General features: G+C 44.3%; 1 protein-coding gene across 5 annotated transcripts in view; it reads right to left on the bottom strand.

Annotated features, from left to right (window-relative positions):
- Nucleotides 1-17918, bottom strand: part of RABGAP1L (RAB GTPase activating protein 1 like) — a 206038-nt gene that overhangs the window by 4241 nt on the left and 183879 nt on the right. For 4 of the 5 annotated variants that reach the window (XM_063133843.1, XM_063133871.1, XM_063133862.1 and 1 more), the window contains 5 exons: nucleotides 7274-7384; nucleotides 5193-5297; nucleotides 4518-4601; nucleotides 3252-3323; nucleotides 616-813 (listed from right to left, as the gene is read on the bottom strand). In XM_063133843.1, coding sequence (XP_062989913.1) covers nucleotides 616-813; nucleotides 3252-3323; nucleotides 4518-4601; nucleotides 5193-5297; nucleotides 7274-7384 — 570 coding nt within the window. Of the gene's footprint in view, nucleotides 1-615; nucleotides 814-3251; nucleotides 3324-4517; nucleotides 4602-5192; nucleotides 5298-7273; nucleotides 7385-16856; nucleotides 17164-17918 lie in introns of those variants that run through there. The other variant, XM_063133889.1, reaches the window with a different exon arrangement.

The raw sequence follows: 17918 nt of genomic DNA, 5'->3' as shown, positions 1-17918 counted from the left end.
ATCTACAGATTTTTTAAAAAATGGGGGGGGGGAGGGACAGGACAGCCAGAGTGAGGTCAGTGGGAGGAGAGCCAGCTGCCCCGTTCCTCCCCCTTCCCCAGTGCTTGGACCGGCAGTGGCGGTGGCCTCCCAGCTGCCCCATTCCTCTCCTCCCACCCCCTTTTTTAAAAAATTGTTTATAGTGCAGCCCGACTTGGAGCTCCCGGTCAGCTCCCTTCCCTGTCCAGCCCAGCCGATAGCGACCAATCAGGGGGCGCCATCGGCTCCGCAACCAAAAAAGTTGGGATAAGTGCCTGACTTTTTTAAAGTGAAGTTTCTGGGGTTTGCCCCCAGATGGCTTCACAATGGCGTCTGCGTCATGTAGCTGACCTGCCACCACTCCGCATCCACACTGGGGCAAACCCTTCGTCAAGACAAGCTCAGAGTCACATCCCAATACACCTGTTTCTGCATTATCACAAGACGCCACCAGAGAAGATGTTATTGTTAGTGAAGGTGTTCAGAAAGGCAGCCATTTGACTCTTCAATACAGCTAGAGGGGTAGAAAAGATATAACCTCCTATTTGCCATAGCAAGGGATGCAAATGCAGCAGAATACTTATAAAATCGTTTTACCTGTATTTTGCATTTGGCTTCCACAAGTTGTAGTTTGGTCTGTGCCAGGTCTAGCTCCATTTCTCTCAGCTGTTTTTTAAGGGCATCTTTCTCATCATCTGTGTCTGTTCCTGGGCTTTCACTAGGGATAGCAGGCACTTTCAGTGTACCCTCTTTACTGAAGATTTCACTGCAATGTTTGCAAGCCATCACCTTACCCTGAAAACAGTCAATTCGAGAGCCAGTTAATAGCCGTGATACCAAAGAGGCTTACCTGCTATGCTAGGGTGCTAGCAATCACTGAGCAGGTGGAGCCAGGTTGCCCCATGTGGCTCATCCTGGCCATATGGGGCAACCTGGCCCCATGTCATTTTTCTACAATGACATAGTAGCAATAGTTATTACAGTATCTGGAACCTGCCTGGCATGAGACATCTGAGATCCCAATACATTATATGTGCCAGAGACTGGATTGGACCATACCTACTTTCAGAAATCTCTTTACAGTCGGCTTACAGAATTCACTGTGTTTTTTCACTCACACTTTCTAAATCCCTCTAGTACCACCTTGTCTAGCAGGGCACCATGCTTCTCAAGTAACCCATTTACATGCTGTACTTTGCTTGGATTATTGAAATTTAATATATATTAACACCAATCATTCTTTTTAATATATATTAAGACCAATCATTCAGGCTTTTGGTCCTGGGCAACTTCAACTTCCCATTCATAGAATCATAGAATAGCAGAGTTTGAAGGGGCCTATAAGGCCACTGAGTCCAACCCCCCACTCAATGCAGGAATCCACCCTAAAGCATCCCTGACAGATGGTTGTCCAGATGCCTCTTGAAGGCCTCTAGTGTGGGAGAGCCCACAACCTCCCTAGGTAACTGATTCCATTGTCGTACTGCTCTAACAGTCAGGAAGTTTTTCCTGATGTCCAGCTGGAATCTGGCTTCCTTTAACTTGAGCCCGTTATTCTGTGTCCTGCACCCTGCGAGGATCGAGAAGAGATCCTGGCCCTCCTCTGTGTGACAATCTTTTAAGTATTTAAAGAGTGCTATCATGTCTCCCCTCAATCTTCTCTTCTCCAGGCTAAACATGCCCAGTTCTTTCAGTCTCTCTTCATAGGGCTTTGTTTCCAGACCCCTGATCATCCTGATTGCCCTCCTCTGAACATTCAAGACTGGTTTGTCAGGTGCAGCTCAGGAGTTCATGGCATCCATGACAAACATGGGCGTATCCCAATTGGTCTCTGGTCCTACGCATTCAGCAGGTCACACCCTTGATGCTGTTTTCAGTTCCGAATAGACAGATCTGTGGGCAGTAAATACCTCTGCATTGTCATGGACAGACCGTTTTCTGGTCAGGGTTAATATTATGGCTACTATCCGCCCCTGGAGGGGTGGCAGACACATTAAGATGGTCCACCCTCAAAGGTTGATGGATCCTCTTGGATTCCAGAAAACCTTAGAGGGTTCTACGGCTGGTATCATCAACGATCCCGTAGAAGCCCTGGTCAATAGATGGAATCAAGATCTGACTAGGGGTATTGACACAATCACCCCCAAATGTCCTCTCCGACCCACTTCTAACCGGGCGTCCTGGTATACAGAAGATCTCAGGGAGCTGAAGCGGGAAGGACGATGACTGGAGTGCCGATGGCAGAAAACTCGACTTATATCTGACAAGACATGACATAGAGAACATTTTTATTCCTATGGGGTGGCAATACATGCAGCGGAGAAAGCTTTCTTCTCTGCACACATTGCGTCTGCAAACCCGCATCCAGCAGAACTGTTCAGAGTGGTGAGGGGTCTAACTCAAACACCTTGCATGTTCAGAGAAGGGCAACAAGGATGATCAGGGGTCTGGAAACAAAGCCCTATGAGGAGAGACTGAAAGAACTGGGCATGTTTAGCCTGGAGAAGAGAAGATGAAGGGGAGACATGAGAGCACTCTTCAAATACTTAAAATGTTGCCATACAGAAGAGGGCCAGGATCTCTTCTCGATCCTCCCAGAGTGCAGGATACAGAATAAAGGGATCAAGTTACAGGAAGCCAGATTCCGGCTGGACATCAGAAAAAACTTCCTGACTGTTAGAGCAGTACGACAATGGAATCAGTTACCTAGGGAGGTTGTGGGCTCTCCCACACTAGAGGCATTCAAGAGGCAGCTGGACAACCACCTGTCAGGTATGCTTTAAGGTGGATTCCTGCATTGAGCAGGGGGTTGGACTCGATGGCCTTATAGGCCCCTTCCAACTCTACTATTCTATGATTTTATGAAAGCAGGGAGAGGAATCCCCATTGTAATAGCAATAGGGATCCCCCTGTGTGGCTTTGCTGTACATGGACTTTCCCAGTTAGTGAAGCCCCTCATGCAGCAGAGCCAAGCCAGCTGAGTCCCCTTTCTCCTGAGGAGGGGCAAAAGGGACTCAGCTGGGTCATCATCTGCCCTGCCGCCCTCCTCCATTGTAGGAAGGAGGCAGCATGAGTAAAGCTGGGCCATCCAAGCCTCCTTCTTTGCACCATGGGAGGAGCAAAGGGGAATTGGCTGGCTCTGCTTCACCCGCCTCCTTCCTGCGAAAGTCCACCACAATCAACAACATATGACTATTTTGAGGTAGACGCACCTCAGATTCACCTGTTCTCACCTTTACAACCTCGAGTTCCTCTTTACTGGCTGCCTGTTGTTTCTCCAGCCTGTTACTCAACTGGGAACAAATCTAGAAGGAGACAACATGCTTTCATTACAATGTGCTTTAAAAAAAAATTTGAACACATTTTAACAAAGCGTTAACATTTCACGTGCTTGCCTCACTGTTGATCTGTGAGTATTTGCAGGGCAGCTATTTTTTTTTTATTTGAATTTTATAACACATACAATAATCACACTACATCAACTTAATATACCACAATAATGAAATTAAAAAAGAACTTATTGAAATAATATAATACTGTCTCGTGCACACCACCCCTAGGACCCTTATTCTCCTTTCCAAAATTGTAATGTATCCTGCGGGCTTACTCCCTTTCCCTTTTTCTAATACAAATTTAACAAATGGACTCCAAACCTCATCAGAGTCGTTTCGCTTCAGTAATCCTCTCTTAACTTTAATACTACTCATGAGTCTGTCATTAATAGCTATATCCCAGACTTCTTTATACCATTCTTCTATTTGATAATCCCTTTGTTCCTTCCAATTCCTGGCAATTATTAATCTAGCTGCAGTTAATAAGTTGTTTATTAAATCTTTGCTATTTTGTGTACATTTAACCCCTTCATATATTGATAACAGTGCTATCTTTGGCCCTATCTTTACCTTCCATCCCATCATATCATTGATCTCTTTAAATACTATTTGCCAAAGCCTCTGAATAGCTTCACAAGTCCACGACATATGGAAATAAGGGCCTTTGTCCTGACAACCTCTCCAACAATATACGGAGTACTTTTTATCCATTTGGTGTAGTCTTACTGGTGTAAAATACCACTTCCATATCAATTTATAATAATTTTCCTTTATTCTTACCGACATAGTCTTTAATAGACGTTGGTTCCATATCTTTTCCCACTCTTGACTACTCAACTGTCCTTCCATATCTTGATCCCATGTCATTTTGTAATGTTCACGTTTGCAAGGCAGCTATTAAGTTCTATAAATTAGTACTGAGAAACTGTGACCAATGGAGTGAAGGATATATGATGACCAATCCTATAGCCTAAGACATGGCCAGGACTAGGGGAAAAACATACTTCTTACTGGACTGTGTTGGGAGGTAGCTTAATTTTAACTTCAGACATCAGGCAAATTTTACTTGTGAAGAAAAAAATGGCCCAAACAATTCTTGAACTCCAGGATGTTACACACACTGCAAAGGAATCTGAAATATTAAAAAAAAAAAAACCCAACACATACTTGCTTATATTCTGCAATAATTGCAGTTGTCTTCTTTATTTCAGATTCTGCCTTCTCCAGTTGTTTTCTGAAGATCTCTTTCAACTACATGCAGAAGGATTGAAAACAGATTAGCACTACGCTGTGAGGAATATCCCCATCAAATAATTAAACGCTTATTTGAACACACCCTTTATCTAACTACTATATTACATACTCCCACTTATTAGGAAATAGTAGCAATTTAATTCTTAAGTCAACAAAAAACTGAAACCTATTAATGTTACTATGGAAGACACATTGACTGGGTTCGGATGACACGATAACCAACAGTGGGTTAAATAATCAACAGTTGATTATTGTGTTGTCTGTCGGGACTTTTTCACACCACAGTTGGTTATTCAGCTGAAGCAACCAACGCAAATAGCCAATGCTGTGCAAAGTTGATTATTTGAATAACAGTTGGTTATCGTGTCGTGTGTTGGGCACCGTTGACTATTTTGTGGCTCACAGTTGGTTATTTTGGTTGGTATTTATTTATTTATTTATTTATTACATTTTTATACCGCCCAATAGCCGAACTCTCTGGGCGGTTCACAAAAATTAAAACCATAATAAGACAACCAACAGGTTAAAAGCTCTCCCCGTCTACCCTTGCCAGCCCCCACTAGCATGGATCAGTGAGGCTAGTTTTACCTGGGCTGTTTCTTCTTGTTGTTTCTGCTTCTCCTCTTCAGTCTCCACTAGTTTCTGTTTGGTCAGAAGCAGTTCTTTATTCAAAACATCTGCTTTGTCTTCAGCCTGAGAATTCAAAGGAAATCAAGACTGACTCCTAAGCAGTAATAATGCAATTAAACTGGCAGGGAACCTCAATGCAAGGTGAGCTTCCCTAAAGATGCATGGACAGCTGCAGTTGTGTGTGTATGTATGTACGTATGGCTGACTGCCTCCTCACCTAATCCCAGCCACTTCCTAAATAAATGGGTAAGGCAATAATCATGATATAGCATTGTATATATATACATATTGGACCAGGAGCACTATGTTCCCTCCAATCTCTTTACAATGAAAATCTTCACATAAACATGTAAGCTTTAGAATTGCCTAGAACTCTCCATCAGGCAACTTCCAAACTAATTGTAGATTAATTGGGTGTTATTTAACCCTTGATTAACCCACAGTGTCTGGGTTTAGATGTCACAGGGCAACCTCCGATTGGTCCCACTGGCAGTTGCATATTCAAAATTATGGCTGTACACACTGCGGTAAATTGTAAATCGTGGGTTAATTAACCCACAATTTCCTGCCATCATGTGCAAACTGGCTCATTCTAGTCTGCAAACACCATGTTATCACCATTATGGAACTGAGCTTATACAGACCTCATGGCCACAAGATCTAGTCTAATTTTTGAATTTTTCTGTTTCTTCCCTGTCTTGTAACAACTAGTATGATAAAGTATTCTGGGGAATGTGAAAGCTTGCACAATCTTTCGTGACATTTTGGTTGGTTTTAATAAAGCATTACCCTAACTGAATTTTTGACACACGCCCCTTGGATGATGATGATGATATTATTATTATTATTATTGGCTAGATATACAAAGAAGTTAGATTCATTTATTGGAGTGTAGATTAGCACTTTGACATATATTAGATAATTCTCTCAGTGGCAAATATACTGTTCAAAACTGTATCTGGTCCTTATTTGAAAGACAGAAACCCAAATTTTCTAATCCAAGTAAATGCTTCTGAATGCCTTCTCTCAATCAGGCAGGAGGAGGAAAAGGGAGAAGTACACGAACATGAGATGTGCTGCAGCTCCTGTCTGCAATTAAATATGGAGCAATTATTTGTGCTCACAGTAGCATCCAGATAAAACAAACAGAATGGCACCAGCTGCATCCGTCCCTGCTACGGTCAGAGTTAGACATGGACCTACATACATCAGCTCCATTTAAACTCGACTACTGTAACACACTTTACATGGCACTGGTCCTGCTAACCACTCAGAATCTTCAACTAGTGCAGAATACTGCTGCTAGAATTTTTGACTGGGACAAAGTGCTGGGATCATGTGACCCTTTATTGTTTCAATAAAGGCAGCCATTGTTTGCAATGGCTGCCAGTTCATTTCTGGGTGCAATCCAAAATGCTGTTTGTTACTGTTAAAGCCCTAAGGAGGTTGGGACTGGCTTCTTATAGAAGGTCTCTTCCCATGTGAACCTGCCCATTCTTTAAGATCAGCTGCCGTGCCACTTTTGCCTGTGCTGTTGACTTCAGAGGCATAGCTGGTGGCGATGTGTGGGAAGACTTTCTCAGTAGCAGTGCCAGGGATGTGGAACTCCCTGCCCCAAGAGGTCAGGTCATCTGTTTTTTAATTTGTATTCTGCTGGCAAGTGAAGCATTTAAACCAGCATTTGATTCTGCTGTTGCTTAATTTTAATTATTGACTCTGTGTGTGTGTGTGTGTGCGCGTGTTTGCTAAAGTTTTAAACTTGTTTTAAGGATTATTGTTTTTATGTTTTTATATTTTGTAAGCCACTTTGAGCAACTCCTTTTAGGAGGAGAAAAGCAGGGCATACATTTATTTAACAACAACAACAACAACAACAACAACAACAACAACAACGTGTTTACAATTCTATCCACACCTTCACATCTAACGGGTTCCCAAAACATAGGGATAATCATTATGCTTTCAATTCTACTTTCCAATTGCAAATGTGGCACTGTGATTTCTGCTGAGGTCTGGCTACAGATGAAGGCGTTTCTCACCTGGTCTAAGTCATTTCGTAGAGCAATTTTGCTCGTTACAAGTTCATGGGCAAGGTCATCGTTTTCTTGCTCAAGTCGCATGCTGGCTTCCTGAAGCCTGCGGTTCTCCTTCTGCAGAAAAAGAGGAACCAACAAAACAGGAAGTTAACTCTTATCAATACTGAACAGGACAGAGAGAAGAGAATGTGCAAGCCATTTGAGCTACAGAAAGGAGGTTTTAGAATATACTACTAATCTGATCCATCCCAAGCTAAGCAGTTAATGATATGTTGTTCACTAACCACGTTCTTATGGAAGGTATGAAACTTGGACAAAATAGAACAGGATTAAGTTCTGGTAGTTATCATCACCTTAACATTGTATCCTGTATGTGGATGTTATCCTCAGCCCTTCTTCCTGTAATGGTCATCATATGAATCATAGAATCATAGAATAGCAGAGTTCAAAGGGGCCTACAAGCCATCGAGTCCAACCCCCTGCTCAGTGCAGGAATCCACCCTAAAGCATCCCTGACAGATGGTTGTCCAGCTGCCTCTTGAAGGCCTCTAGTGTGAGAGAGCCCACCACCTCCCTAGGTAACTGATTCCATTGTCATACTGCCCTACAACTTTCATAGAATCATAGAGTCATAGAATAGTAGAGTTGGAAGAGGCCTATAAGGCATCGAGTCCAACCCAACGCTCAATGCAGGAATCCACCCTAAAGCATCCCTGACAGATGCTTGTCCAGCTGCCTCTTGAAGGCCTCTAGTGTGGGAGAGCCCACCACCTCCCTAGGTAACTGATTCCATTGTCGTACTGCTCTAACAGTCAGGAAGTTTTTCCTGATGTCCAGCCGGAATCTGGCTTCCTTTAACTTGAGCCCATTATGAAGCATAATGATTTTACCTTTTGCATGAAAAGCCTACAATCATGTACCATTGCTTGTCTCCTGAAATTAAATAACCACCCGCAGGGCAAGGAATACTATAGGGGCTGAAGTGGAATTAGTGATTTCCAAAGCCTGCTTTTAGGAGTGGTATGTTTTTCTGTCTCTTCAACAGGCCTTGTCAGATGAAATTTGGAAACTGCTACACTGCTGGCTTAATCCACACTAGCAATCTTGCCTGAGTTCTGCACATCAAATAAACTGACTTTCCCCTTAGTTTCTTTCACAAACCAAGAGCAAAGGTGCATGGACATGGGGAAGGAGAAAGAGCAAATGGGAAAACTCGGGACTTTGAAATGTTTTAGTCTTTGTCACTTAGGGTGACAATAGGAAGAGAAGGACAGGGCTCCTGTATCGTTAACAGTTGCAGAGAAAAGGGAATTTCAGCAGGTGTCATTTGTATGCATGCAGCACCTGGTGAAATTCCCTCTCCATCACAACAGTGAAAGCTGCAGGAGCCCTGTCTTCTTTTTTATCTGGTCAAACTAGCTATACTCCTGTGGCTTTAAATGTTGTGATGAAGAAGAAACTTCACCAGGTGCTACATGCATACAAATGACCCCTGCTGAAATTCCCCTTTCAATACAACTGTTAAAGATATAGTCCACAAGAAATGCCAGGATTAATAGATGGATGCAATATGCATATTTTTCACTTACTCATGATAACAGTAAAATCCTATCACATCAGCTTGCTTGAGTATTCAGTTATTGCCCCAAAACAATCATAACAAGGTGTGCTTGATAAAACGTAGAAGTATCAGGTTTTATCAGGAAATTTATAACTGATAGAAAAAATTAAAATCCTTATTGTCATGGGCTTGATCCATGGGCCCTTTAAGGAACATCTTAGCTTGTCATCTCAGGTGGGAGAAGACAGGTTTCTTTGTGTCCGAAAGGGAGTGGAAAGCTGCAAATGCCAAGGACGCGCCTTCACACAGCGCTTGGCACCTGGTAACAGCTAACCGGGCTGGAACCGGTGGGAGTTTAATCTGTGCCTGAAAAAAGGTACCTAGCTGCAGCTGTGCAGGCTCCGGGAGTGTTCCCTCTCCGTTCGGGTGAGGCTGGGGGCTTCTATGGGGTTCTGATTGGCTGGGGTGGACTTAGGTGCCCTAAAAGAGATAAAAGCTTGGGCACCCAAGGGTTCGGCCTCTTTCCTGTGGGTGTTGGGAGTCTGGTAGGTGTTGGAGTCCAATGCAAGGAGCATCCAGGCCGGGCCAGCTGAATGGCGGAGCTCCGCGTGGGCACCGAGGGAAGGAGTTAGTTCGAGTGGCTATTGAGCTGAGTCGAAGTGAGCGACAATTAGGATGAGTCATAGTGCTAAGTGTTTGTTTTGTTGTAGTATTAGGTTTGGGTACTGGGGCAAGGGACCTTGCCGAGTTACGGCTGGGGAGTGTTGTGGCGGGGAGTGAGTGCGAATCCAATTGGTGTGACTGAGAACGGGGGGAGGATAAGTTACTAGTCCCTGCTTCCCTAAATTGTGTCTATTTCTTTGACTTTGTTTCCCCCCAAACCTCTTAATTGTCTATCCTTGTGTGTGGACCCTTAAAGAAGCGTGTGTCAAGTAAAATAAAGTCGTTTGGTCCCTACGTTCAGTCTCCTGTTATTCCTTGAAAACTGAGACTCAAAGAGTTAAGTTGGAAAGCCAGAGAGGTGTGTGCTTGCACCGCTGGGCAACCCCTCTCTCGCCTGGGAAAGTCAGGTTGCTTACCTGTAACTGTAGTTCTTCGAGTGGTCACCTGTGCAGTCACACTGATGGGCTCTGCGCCTGCGAGGAGCTCCTTCGGGAAACTTCCATAGCCTAGAGTTTTGGCAGGAACCCCTCCCCTTCCTGTGCCTAATACGCGGGTTCCCACCCCAAGTCCCTCAGTTTCTAGGAGACCAACATTGTGGTTTTCCCAGTACCGAGAGACAAGTATGATATAAGATGGTACTAAGTCATGCATTAACACTACATATGATAGATCTGTGACACCACCGTGGGGACGGTGGGAGGGTTGTGTGACTGCACAGATGACCACTCGAAGAACTACAGTTACAGGTAAGCAACCTGACTTTCTTCTTCGTGGTCTCTGTGCATCACAGTGATGGGCGATTAGTTAGCTGACATACCTGGAGGTGGGATGGTGTCGTCAATGAACAATCTCTGAGAGTACAGCCCGTCCAAAGGTGAAGTCCTGTCTGGCACGGACATCAAGGCGGTAATGTTGAATAAAGGTCGAGGGCTTTGCCCATGTCGCTGCCTTACATAACGTCAGTAGAGAGACTCCACGGCCAAATGCTACTGATGTCGCAACGGCTCTTGTAGAGTGTGCAGTAACCTTTTTGATTTCCCTCCATAGGCAACAAACAGCCTTGGCGTCGTCCTGAAGGGTTCTGTCCTGGTTTTGTAAAAAACAATGCATGGTGCGCTCAAGGGGGGTTGATGACGCAGGGAAAAAGGATGGTAGTATAATATCCTGTCCTACATGGAAATCTGATACTACTTTAGGGAGGAAAAGCACGTCAGGATGTAAGACTGCTTTGTCTTTATGAAATGTCAAGTATGGTGGATCTATCCTTAATGCTGTAAGCTCCCCTGCTCTTCGAGCTGATGTGATTGCGACCAAAAAGGCAACTTTGAAGGACAGAAGTCGGAGGTCGGCTCTTGCTAAGGGTTCAAAGGGAGGTTTCGTCAGTGCGTGGAGGACTACAGATAGGCTCCACGCAGGAACGATCGACCGTGTTGGTCCGACGGAGTTCTTCAAGCATTTTAGAAAACTTTTTACAAGAGGATGGGAGAACATGGAGGGTCCGTGATTATAGCCCTGATGTGCTGCAATGGCTGCAAGGTATACTTTCAGTGAGGAGGGTGCTAGGCCACCTTCGTGCAAGGAGAAAAGGAACTGCAAGACCTGCGGTACCGATGGTGCACCGGGGTCAAAATTAGCTGTTTTAGCGAAGGCGGAAATTTTTCCCCATTTTGCTAGATACGACCGTCACGTAGATGGTTTTCTAGATTCTAAAATGATGTTCTGTATTGGGGTCGGTAGCAGTTGTGGAATTAGGGTGCTATCCTCCAAGCTGTCAGTCGGAGGGCGGTGACATTGGGATGTCTGACTCTGCCCTGGTGAGTTGAGAGTAGATCCGGGCGCAAGGGTAGCCTCAGGAATAAGTTGTGGGATAGGAGAAGTAGCTTGGTGAACCATGGCTGGCGTGGCCACCAAGGTGCTACCATGATGCAGTTGGTGTTGTTGCTCTGTATTTTCGCCAGGACTGTGGTTATCATTGGAAATGGGGGAAACAGGTAAAAGAGTGTTCCTTGCCATGTCAGGCTGAAAGCATCTCCTAGGGAGTTGGGGCTGTTGCCTGCACGACTGCAAAATTCTTGGCAAGCTGTATTGTCGTTCGTTGCAAACAGATCGATCGTCGGTTTGCCCCAACAATCGAATAAGAGTGTTCTGACTTCGCTGTGAAGCTTCCACTCGTGGGTTGTCGGTGAGGATCGGCTTAGAAGGTCGGCAATTGTATTGTCCTGACCAGCAATGTGTACTGCTGTGATCTGGATATCGTTGGTGATACACCAGTCCCAGATTTTTAGTGTAAGGTGAAGAAGTCTGCTGGAGCGAGTTCCTCCCTGTTTGTTTAGGTAAAAACCCACAGTTGTATTGTCCGAGGCTACGGTAACGTGCTGATGTTGAAGCATGGTCACGAATGACTTCAGTGCTCGTTCCACCACCAAGAGCTCGAGGTAATTGATATGGCGTGCTTTCTCGGTCATCGACCAGGAGGCTTGGGTTGTGAGGGCTCCGCAGTGTGCTCCCCATCCTGATAGCGAGGTGTCTGTCATCACTGTCATGGTAGAGGAGGGTTTGTGGAAAGGAATTCCGTGACGGAGGTTGTCTGGGTTTTCCCACCATCTCAGGGAATCCCTGACCTTCGACGGTAGTCGGAGTATCGTGTTTTGACTGTCGTGTTGGGTGTCGAATATTTGTAGAAAGCAATGTTGTAGGGTTCTCATGTTCAATCTGGCGAACAGCACCGCAGGTGTCGTTGCTGCCATATAGCCTAAAATTCTTTGAATGGTATGGGCAGTTGTTGTTTTTCGGGATCGAAGCCTCTTGGCTAGGGTCGACAATTGCTGCGCCCTGTGGGTTGGAAGGAAGACTCTGGATCTGGTTGCATCGATGTCTATCCCTATAAAGCGTATAATGTGGGTAGGCTGTAAGACCGATTTTTCCGTATTCACGCATAGCCCGAGGTCTCTCAGGGTCTGTAAAGTGATTGAAAGGTGTCTCTCGAGTAGGTGTTTCGACTTCGCGACGAGCAACCAGTTGTCTATGTACGAAAAAAGTTGAATGCCTTGGGTCCTCAAGTGGGCGCATATCACCGCCATACACTTCGTGAAAACACAAGGCGCTGTGGCTAATCCGAATGGGAGTACAAGAAATTGGTAGAGATTTTGTCCTATTGTAAAGCGTAGATACTGCTGTGGGATCGAAATATGGAAATCGAAATATGGAATCGAAATATGGAAATAGGCATCCCATAAGTCTATGGTGACAAACCAATAGTCTCCGGTTAGGAGCGGTGTGATTGCTGCAAGGGTAATCATCCTGAATTGTTTTGTTGTGATGAATCTGTTGACGTTTCGAAGATCCAAAATTGGTCTTAGGCCGCCATCCTTTTTTGGGACCGTGAAGTATCTCGAGTAGAAGCTGGTGAGGATCTCGTGATGGTGAAGAGGTCAAATGGCTCCTTTCTGCAGGAGAGTATCTACTTCTTGCTCGAGTACCGGCAGTGGTGCGGTGACATTCACGCCCGAAAAAGGAGGGAGGCTGTTGAATTCAATGCTGTAGCCGGTTTCGACGATATTCAGGACCCACTTGTCAGACGTGATGCATTCCCAAGCGTGATGGAAGTTCGCTAGGTGTCCATCGAAGAAGACAGTGCTTTGCATTGGAAGGAGTCAAAGGCGCTGTTTTTTTGAGAAGTCCTGTCGTTTTCGATAGGTCTGGGGCTTCCCTACAGTATAGTGTGGCCGCTTCCCTTGCTGGTGTTGTTGGTGCTGACGGAATGAGCGGTCGGTATTAGGTCTAATAGTTGGCTGGTACTGATGTCGATACCATGGGTGCTGTCTGAAAGTTGACTGGGGTTGAGTGAGGCCCATTTTCTTTGCGGTGGTTCTAGCTTTCTGTACAGAGTCCATCGTCTCATCCGTTTTTGCGTTGAAGAGTCCCAGTCCATCGTACGGGAGGTCTTCAATTCTCATTTTGGTCTCCTGGGTTAAGGATGTGGAACGAAGCCATGCATGTCTTCGGAGAGCTATGGCTGCCATCATGGTTCTGGTACCACAATCCGTCTGGTGGCGTGCAGTGTGTATTTGTTGTTTTGCCAGTCTAGAGGCTTCATTCTGGAAAACCCTCTCCAGGTCTCTGCGTTCATCAGGGAGTTCATTGCACAACGATCCTATTTTCTCCCATAAAAATAAATGATATCGGGCCATGGTGGCCTGATAGTTTGCCACTCTCATGCTGAGTGATGCAGAAGTTTAAATTCTCCTTCCCATAAAATCTAGGCGGCGTCCCTCTTTATCTACCGGGGACGCATGGGTCCTTTGTGATTTTCCTTGTGCGGAATTGACTATTATCAAATTTGGGGCTGGATGTTTGAAAAGGAAATCCACTTCTCCCTCTTGTACTTTGTACATGCTTTCCAAACGTTTTGAAGCTGGGACTAAGGAGGATAGGTTCTTCCAAGCCGTTTGCACCGTTTGTAGTAAAGTGGGGAGATATGGTATTGCTACTGATGCAGGGCTCTCAGTGACTACTGCATCAAAAACCGGATCTTTGGGTCTTTTCACATGCTGTTGTACTTCTAGCCCTAATGTTTGTGCCATGCGGAGGACATGATCGGCAAAACTCCTTATGTCTTCCAGAGGCGAAACAGGTTCTTGTGGTGATATGACTGCGTCTGGGGAAGGAGTTGATGGAGCTACAGACGAGATTGAGCAAGTGTCTGAGCGGTAATCGTCAGTGGGGGATCCACGAGGGTCCTCTTCTATTTCATGTTGAGATTCAGGATTCACATCCATTATGGTTAATTGCGTTTGGCTCGATATCGGGCACCCGGAGTGGTTGATGGAGCATTGCCGTCACGGGGTTCCCTCTGTCTCAGAGGCGACGGTACCGTGTGCTGGTATGGAGGCATGGAGTAAGATGGATACCGACGTGGGTTGTGCTCGTAAGCAGGGGGTTGGTAATACTCCCATGGCCAATCCCTTCTTCGGTCGTATGAAGAGTAGTCTGACGATCTGTCCCATTCTAAACGCGGGGAACTTGGTCTGCCAGGCCGTTGTTGTGGCCGCACTATCCCTGTGTCTGGAGCAGGGATTGGAGGTTGCTGGCAGCTAGGTGAGACTGGTAATATAGTCTGCACTGCCGTATTAGGTGGTGTCAACTCCACCAGCTCTCCTTCAGATACGGAGGCAGTCGGTACCGGTGTGAGAATCGGTACTGACGGTGGTATCGGTGTCGATGGTCGTCTCGGGATCGACGGAGGTGGCGACGGCGTCGGTAAGCATCGTGGTGTGGAAGCCAGTGCAGGTTGTCCTTTTGTTTTCTTCTTCTTGTGTAGCTCCTGGTGCTTTGATTTTTTTTTTTTTTTACTCTAGACTGGAGAGGTTTCCACGTTGAATTTACCACAATGGTGGTCAACGAAGAACTGAGGGACTTGGGGCGGGAACCCGCGTATTAGGCACAGGAAGGGGAGGGGTTCCCGCTAAAACTCTAGGCTATGGAAGTTTCCCGAAGGAGCTCCGCGCAGGCGCAGAGCCCATCAGTGTGATGCACAGAGACCACGAAGAAGAACCGCTGAGTTAACCCTCGCGGTTCCATCACACTTATGTGCTATAATTCTTTAGAAATACTGTCCCTCTCTATTACAAAACAAGATATAATGGGGTCACATATATATTAAAGTATGAAAGTGTTACCTAACCGAAGATAAGGATCCCTCTCTCCTAAATTTGTGTTGTCCTGTCAGTTTTACTGCTACAAAATTTGTCCAAACCCTCCTGTTACTGTCCTGGAATAGCAGTTATTTCTCCAAATCTCAACATCATTTCATGGGCATTTCTGCTCTTCTGAGGGGATGTCACATGTGGTTTTAGTAGAGAGAAGTACATTTACCCAGCAAGCTTGACTTGCTGTAAAATTATGAAACAAAGACATTGCACATGGTGTGAGGAAATACATCCATTTTTCTTTCAGAAAAATCTTACTTTAAACTATCTTTAAAATAATCCTTACATCTTCACAGAAACTGCAAAGAAAAGACTGTATCATGTAGCTGAAATTGTCAAATCCAGATCAGAAATGTACAAAGCTCTTCTGACTAAATATCATGCATTTTCACCAAAACTTTACTACTGAATTACTATTAGAATTATTACTAGACATTATGCTTTCCCCCAAAAGTAGTTAGACTGATCCAGTACTACTATCTGAGAGAAAATCTGAGAGGAGCCAGTTTTTTAAAAGACAAAATGGATAATTCTAGGATTCACTTCAACTACTATATTCAAATAACAAGGGAGTGGAGGTAGAGCCTTCCTAGCATGAAATACGGGAAGGAGAAAAAGTGTACTAAGTTGTGAAAGCATCCGGTCTACTGTTCTGTATTTCAGCCACAAGACATAAAGAAGATTACTCTCTTAATCAAAGTTAGCTGGCAGTGAAGAAAACACACACACCTAAATTCTGTATTACTGCATGGTTGTAAATCTTGAGACCAGCTGATAGCACTATGACTAATAACTCTGTTGAACTCTCTGCTGCTTTGAAGGGAGTTATCCTGCCTGAACAATAGCTGGCTTTATATCTTTTCTTAGGCGCTTGCCAAAAGCTTCAGTGTTTGCAAAGCAAGTAGCACAACACGAGCTTTAGACTTCTGTATCTGCATTTACAGACAAGTGGGCAAGCAAGCTGTGTGGTAGGAAGTGCAGTGTCCTCTCCTTCTGTAACAAAACTGTGCTAAATCTAAGGATTTATATGTCCATGAAAAAAAGAAAGCCCTTGAGTTGAATATATTCTTATTTTGTGGCTTATAGTCACTATCAAGATGCCTTTACCCCTAAGGACTGATTAGGGCCCAACTCTGTCATGTTTTTCTTGTGCAGGTCTTTCTCCAGAGAGAAATCATGTCATATCAGAATTAGCCTTTGCTCTTCTCTATCCCCAGCAAGAAAGATGTCTTTGCTTCTTTTTTAAATATTTTTTAAAAATGTTTAAATCCTGACAAGCACTGAGAATCCCAGAGGAAAAGACATTTAAGGCATCTCAAGGAATAAGCAAGCTAATTTTGTGGCCTCTGGGGAAGTTTTTGGATTCAATTTAAATATAATCCACTTGTTAATACTGCTACACTCTGGAGGCAGACTTTCATAACCATGCCAAATATTTATTCAGATAAATATGTAAACAGAGGCTTCCTGCACTAATCCCCCCATGATACTAGCTGCAAGCATTGCACCCCCAGATCCAAGCTGTTGGTCTCTGCAGCATCAACAGAGAATGGGGAAGGGGGAGATTGCTTGTTACCAGCTGTCAAGGAGGATACTGCATTCCCAAACCAGAAGAAATACAAAATACAACAATATGCACACAGATAAAACTTACCTCCAACAAAGTCACAGAGCAACTACTGCTTTCAATCATGGATAAAAAGTTGAGAGAGAGAGAGAGGTCATCCAGTGAAATTTAGATACCAACCAAAAATAATTAGAAAGCAAACAAAATCCCAACTTCAGAGAGTTCTGCGTGGAAGGTTTGGCTTGGTTTTAAAAATATCTAACTTATCCAAGCTTTGACCTACTAAAGGAAACATTTGATAGAAAGGAGGAAGCTTGAAGCCAGAAGGCAAGTCCCAACACAGGAAGGCTGTAATACACTAAACTCCACCTTCAACTATCCTCATCCAGAATGAAGGATGAACAGTCAGATTAGCCCAACTGATGCAAACAGACTTCACTGTTCCTAAAGTTGGGTGTGACTCAATGTGTCACACACCTTGCTAAACATCTGCATTTATATTTTATTGCCACAGAGCCAACTAGTATTTGGACACTGAGTTTCTTCAGTAAAGGTCTTCTTTTTAAGTGGTTAAAAAAAGAGAGACTTGGATGTCAGTTGGTTTGAAATCTTCAGCCATAAAGGGGAATGTTAAATGCAAAATGACTTACTGCAAACTGCCAACATCAACAACCTATAAAAGCTGAAGTTAGCCTAGATGCAATATGAGGTTTTTCCACTGTGTTTTCTGTTGCTATGAACAATTTAACAAAAAATTTCCAGAAGGTCAAAATCCAGAATTTAGTCCTTAAGAAGAAAAATGAGACTTTGTGAACATTTTTTTTCCTAACCCTGCAGTAAGGGTAGTCAACAGAAACACAAAGTAGAAGTTACTGGGTTATCTATATTTACTCCACAGAATTGGGGAACCAATAGGGCAAAACGCATATTCACCAAAACAAAAAAGCAGACTCATAGCACAATTCAATTGGAACAGTCCTTCCATTAGGCAGAGGAGGCATCTGTCTCAAGCATCTGATTTTGGGTGTTATAAAAAAATATATCTTATTTATTAATTTTTTAATTTTCATATTTTTCCCGCCAAGGAAGGGGAGAGGTGCTTGTGGGAGTTTTTGTCTTGGGTGCCAAAATACCCTGGTTCTATGCAAC

The sequence above is a fragment of the Elgaria multicarinata genome, chromosome 1 (genome assembly GCF_023053635.1).
Source record: "Elgaria multicarinata webbii isolate HBS135686 ecotype San Diego chromosome 1, rElgMul1.1.pri, whole genome shotgun sequence".
Taxonomy (NCBI): Eukaryota; Metazoa; Chordata; class Lepidosauria; order Squamata; family Anguidae; genus Elgaria; species Elgaria multicarinata.
Note: the sequence above shows the minus strand (reverse complement) of the source record. Positions and strands in the feature narration are given on the sequence as shown.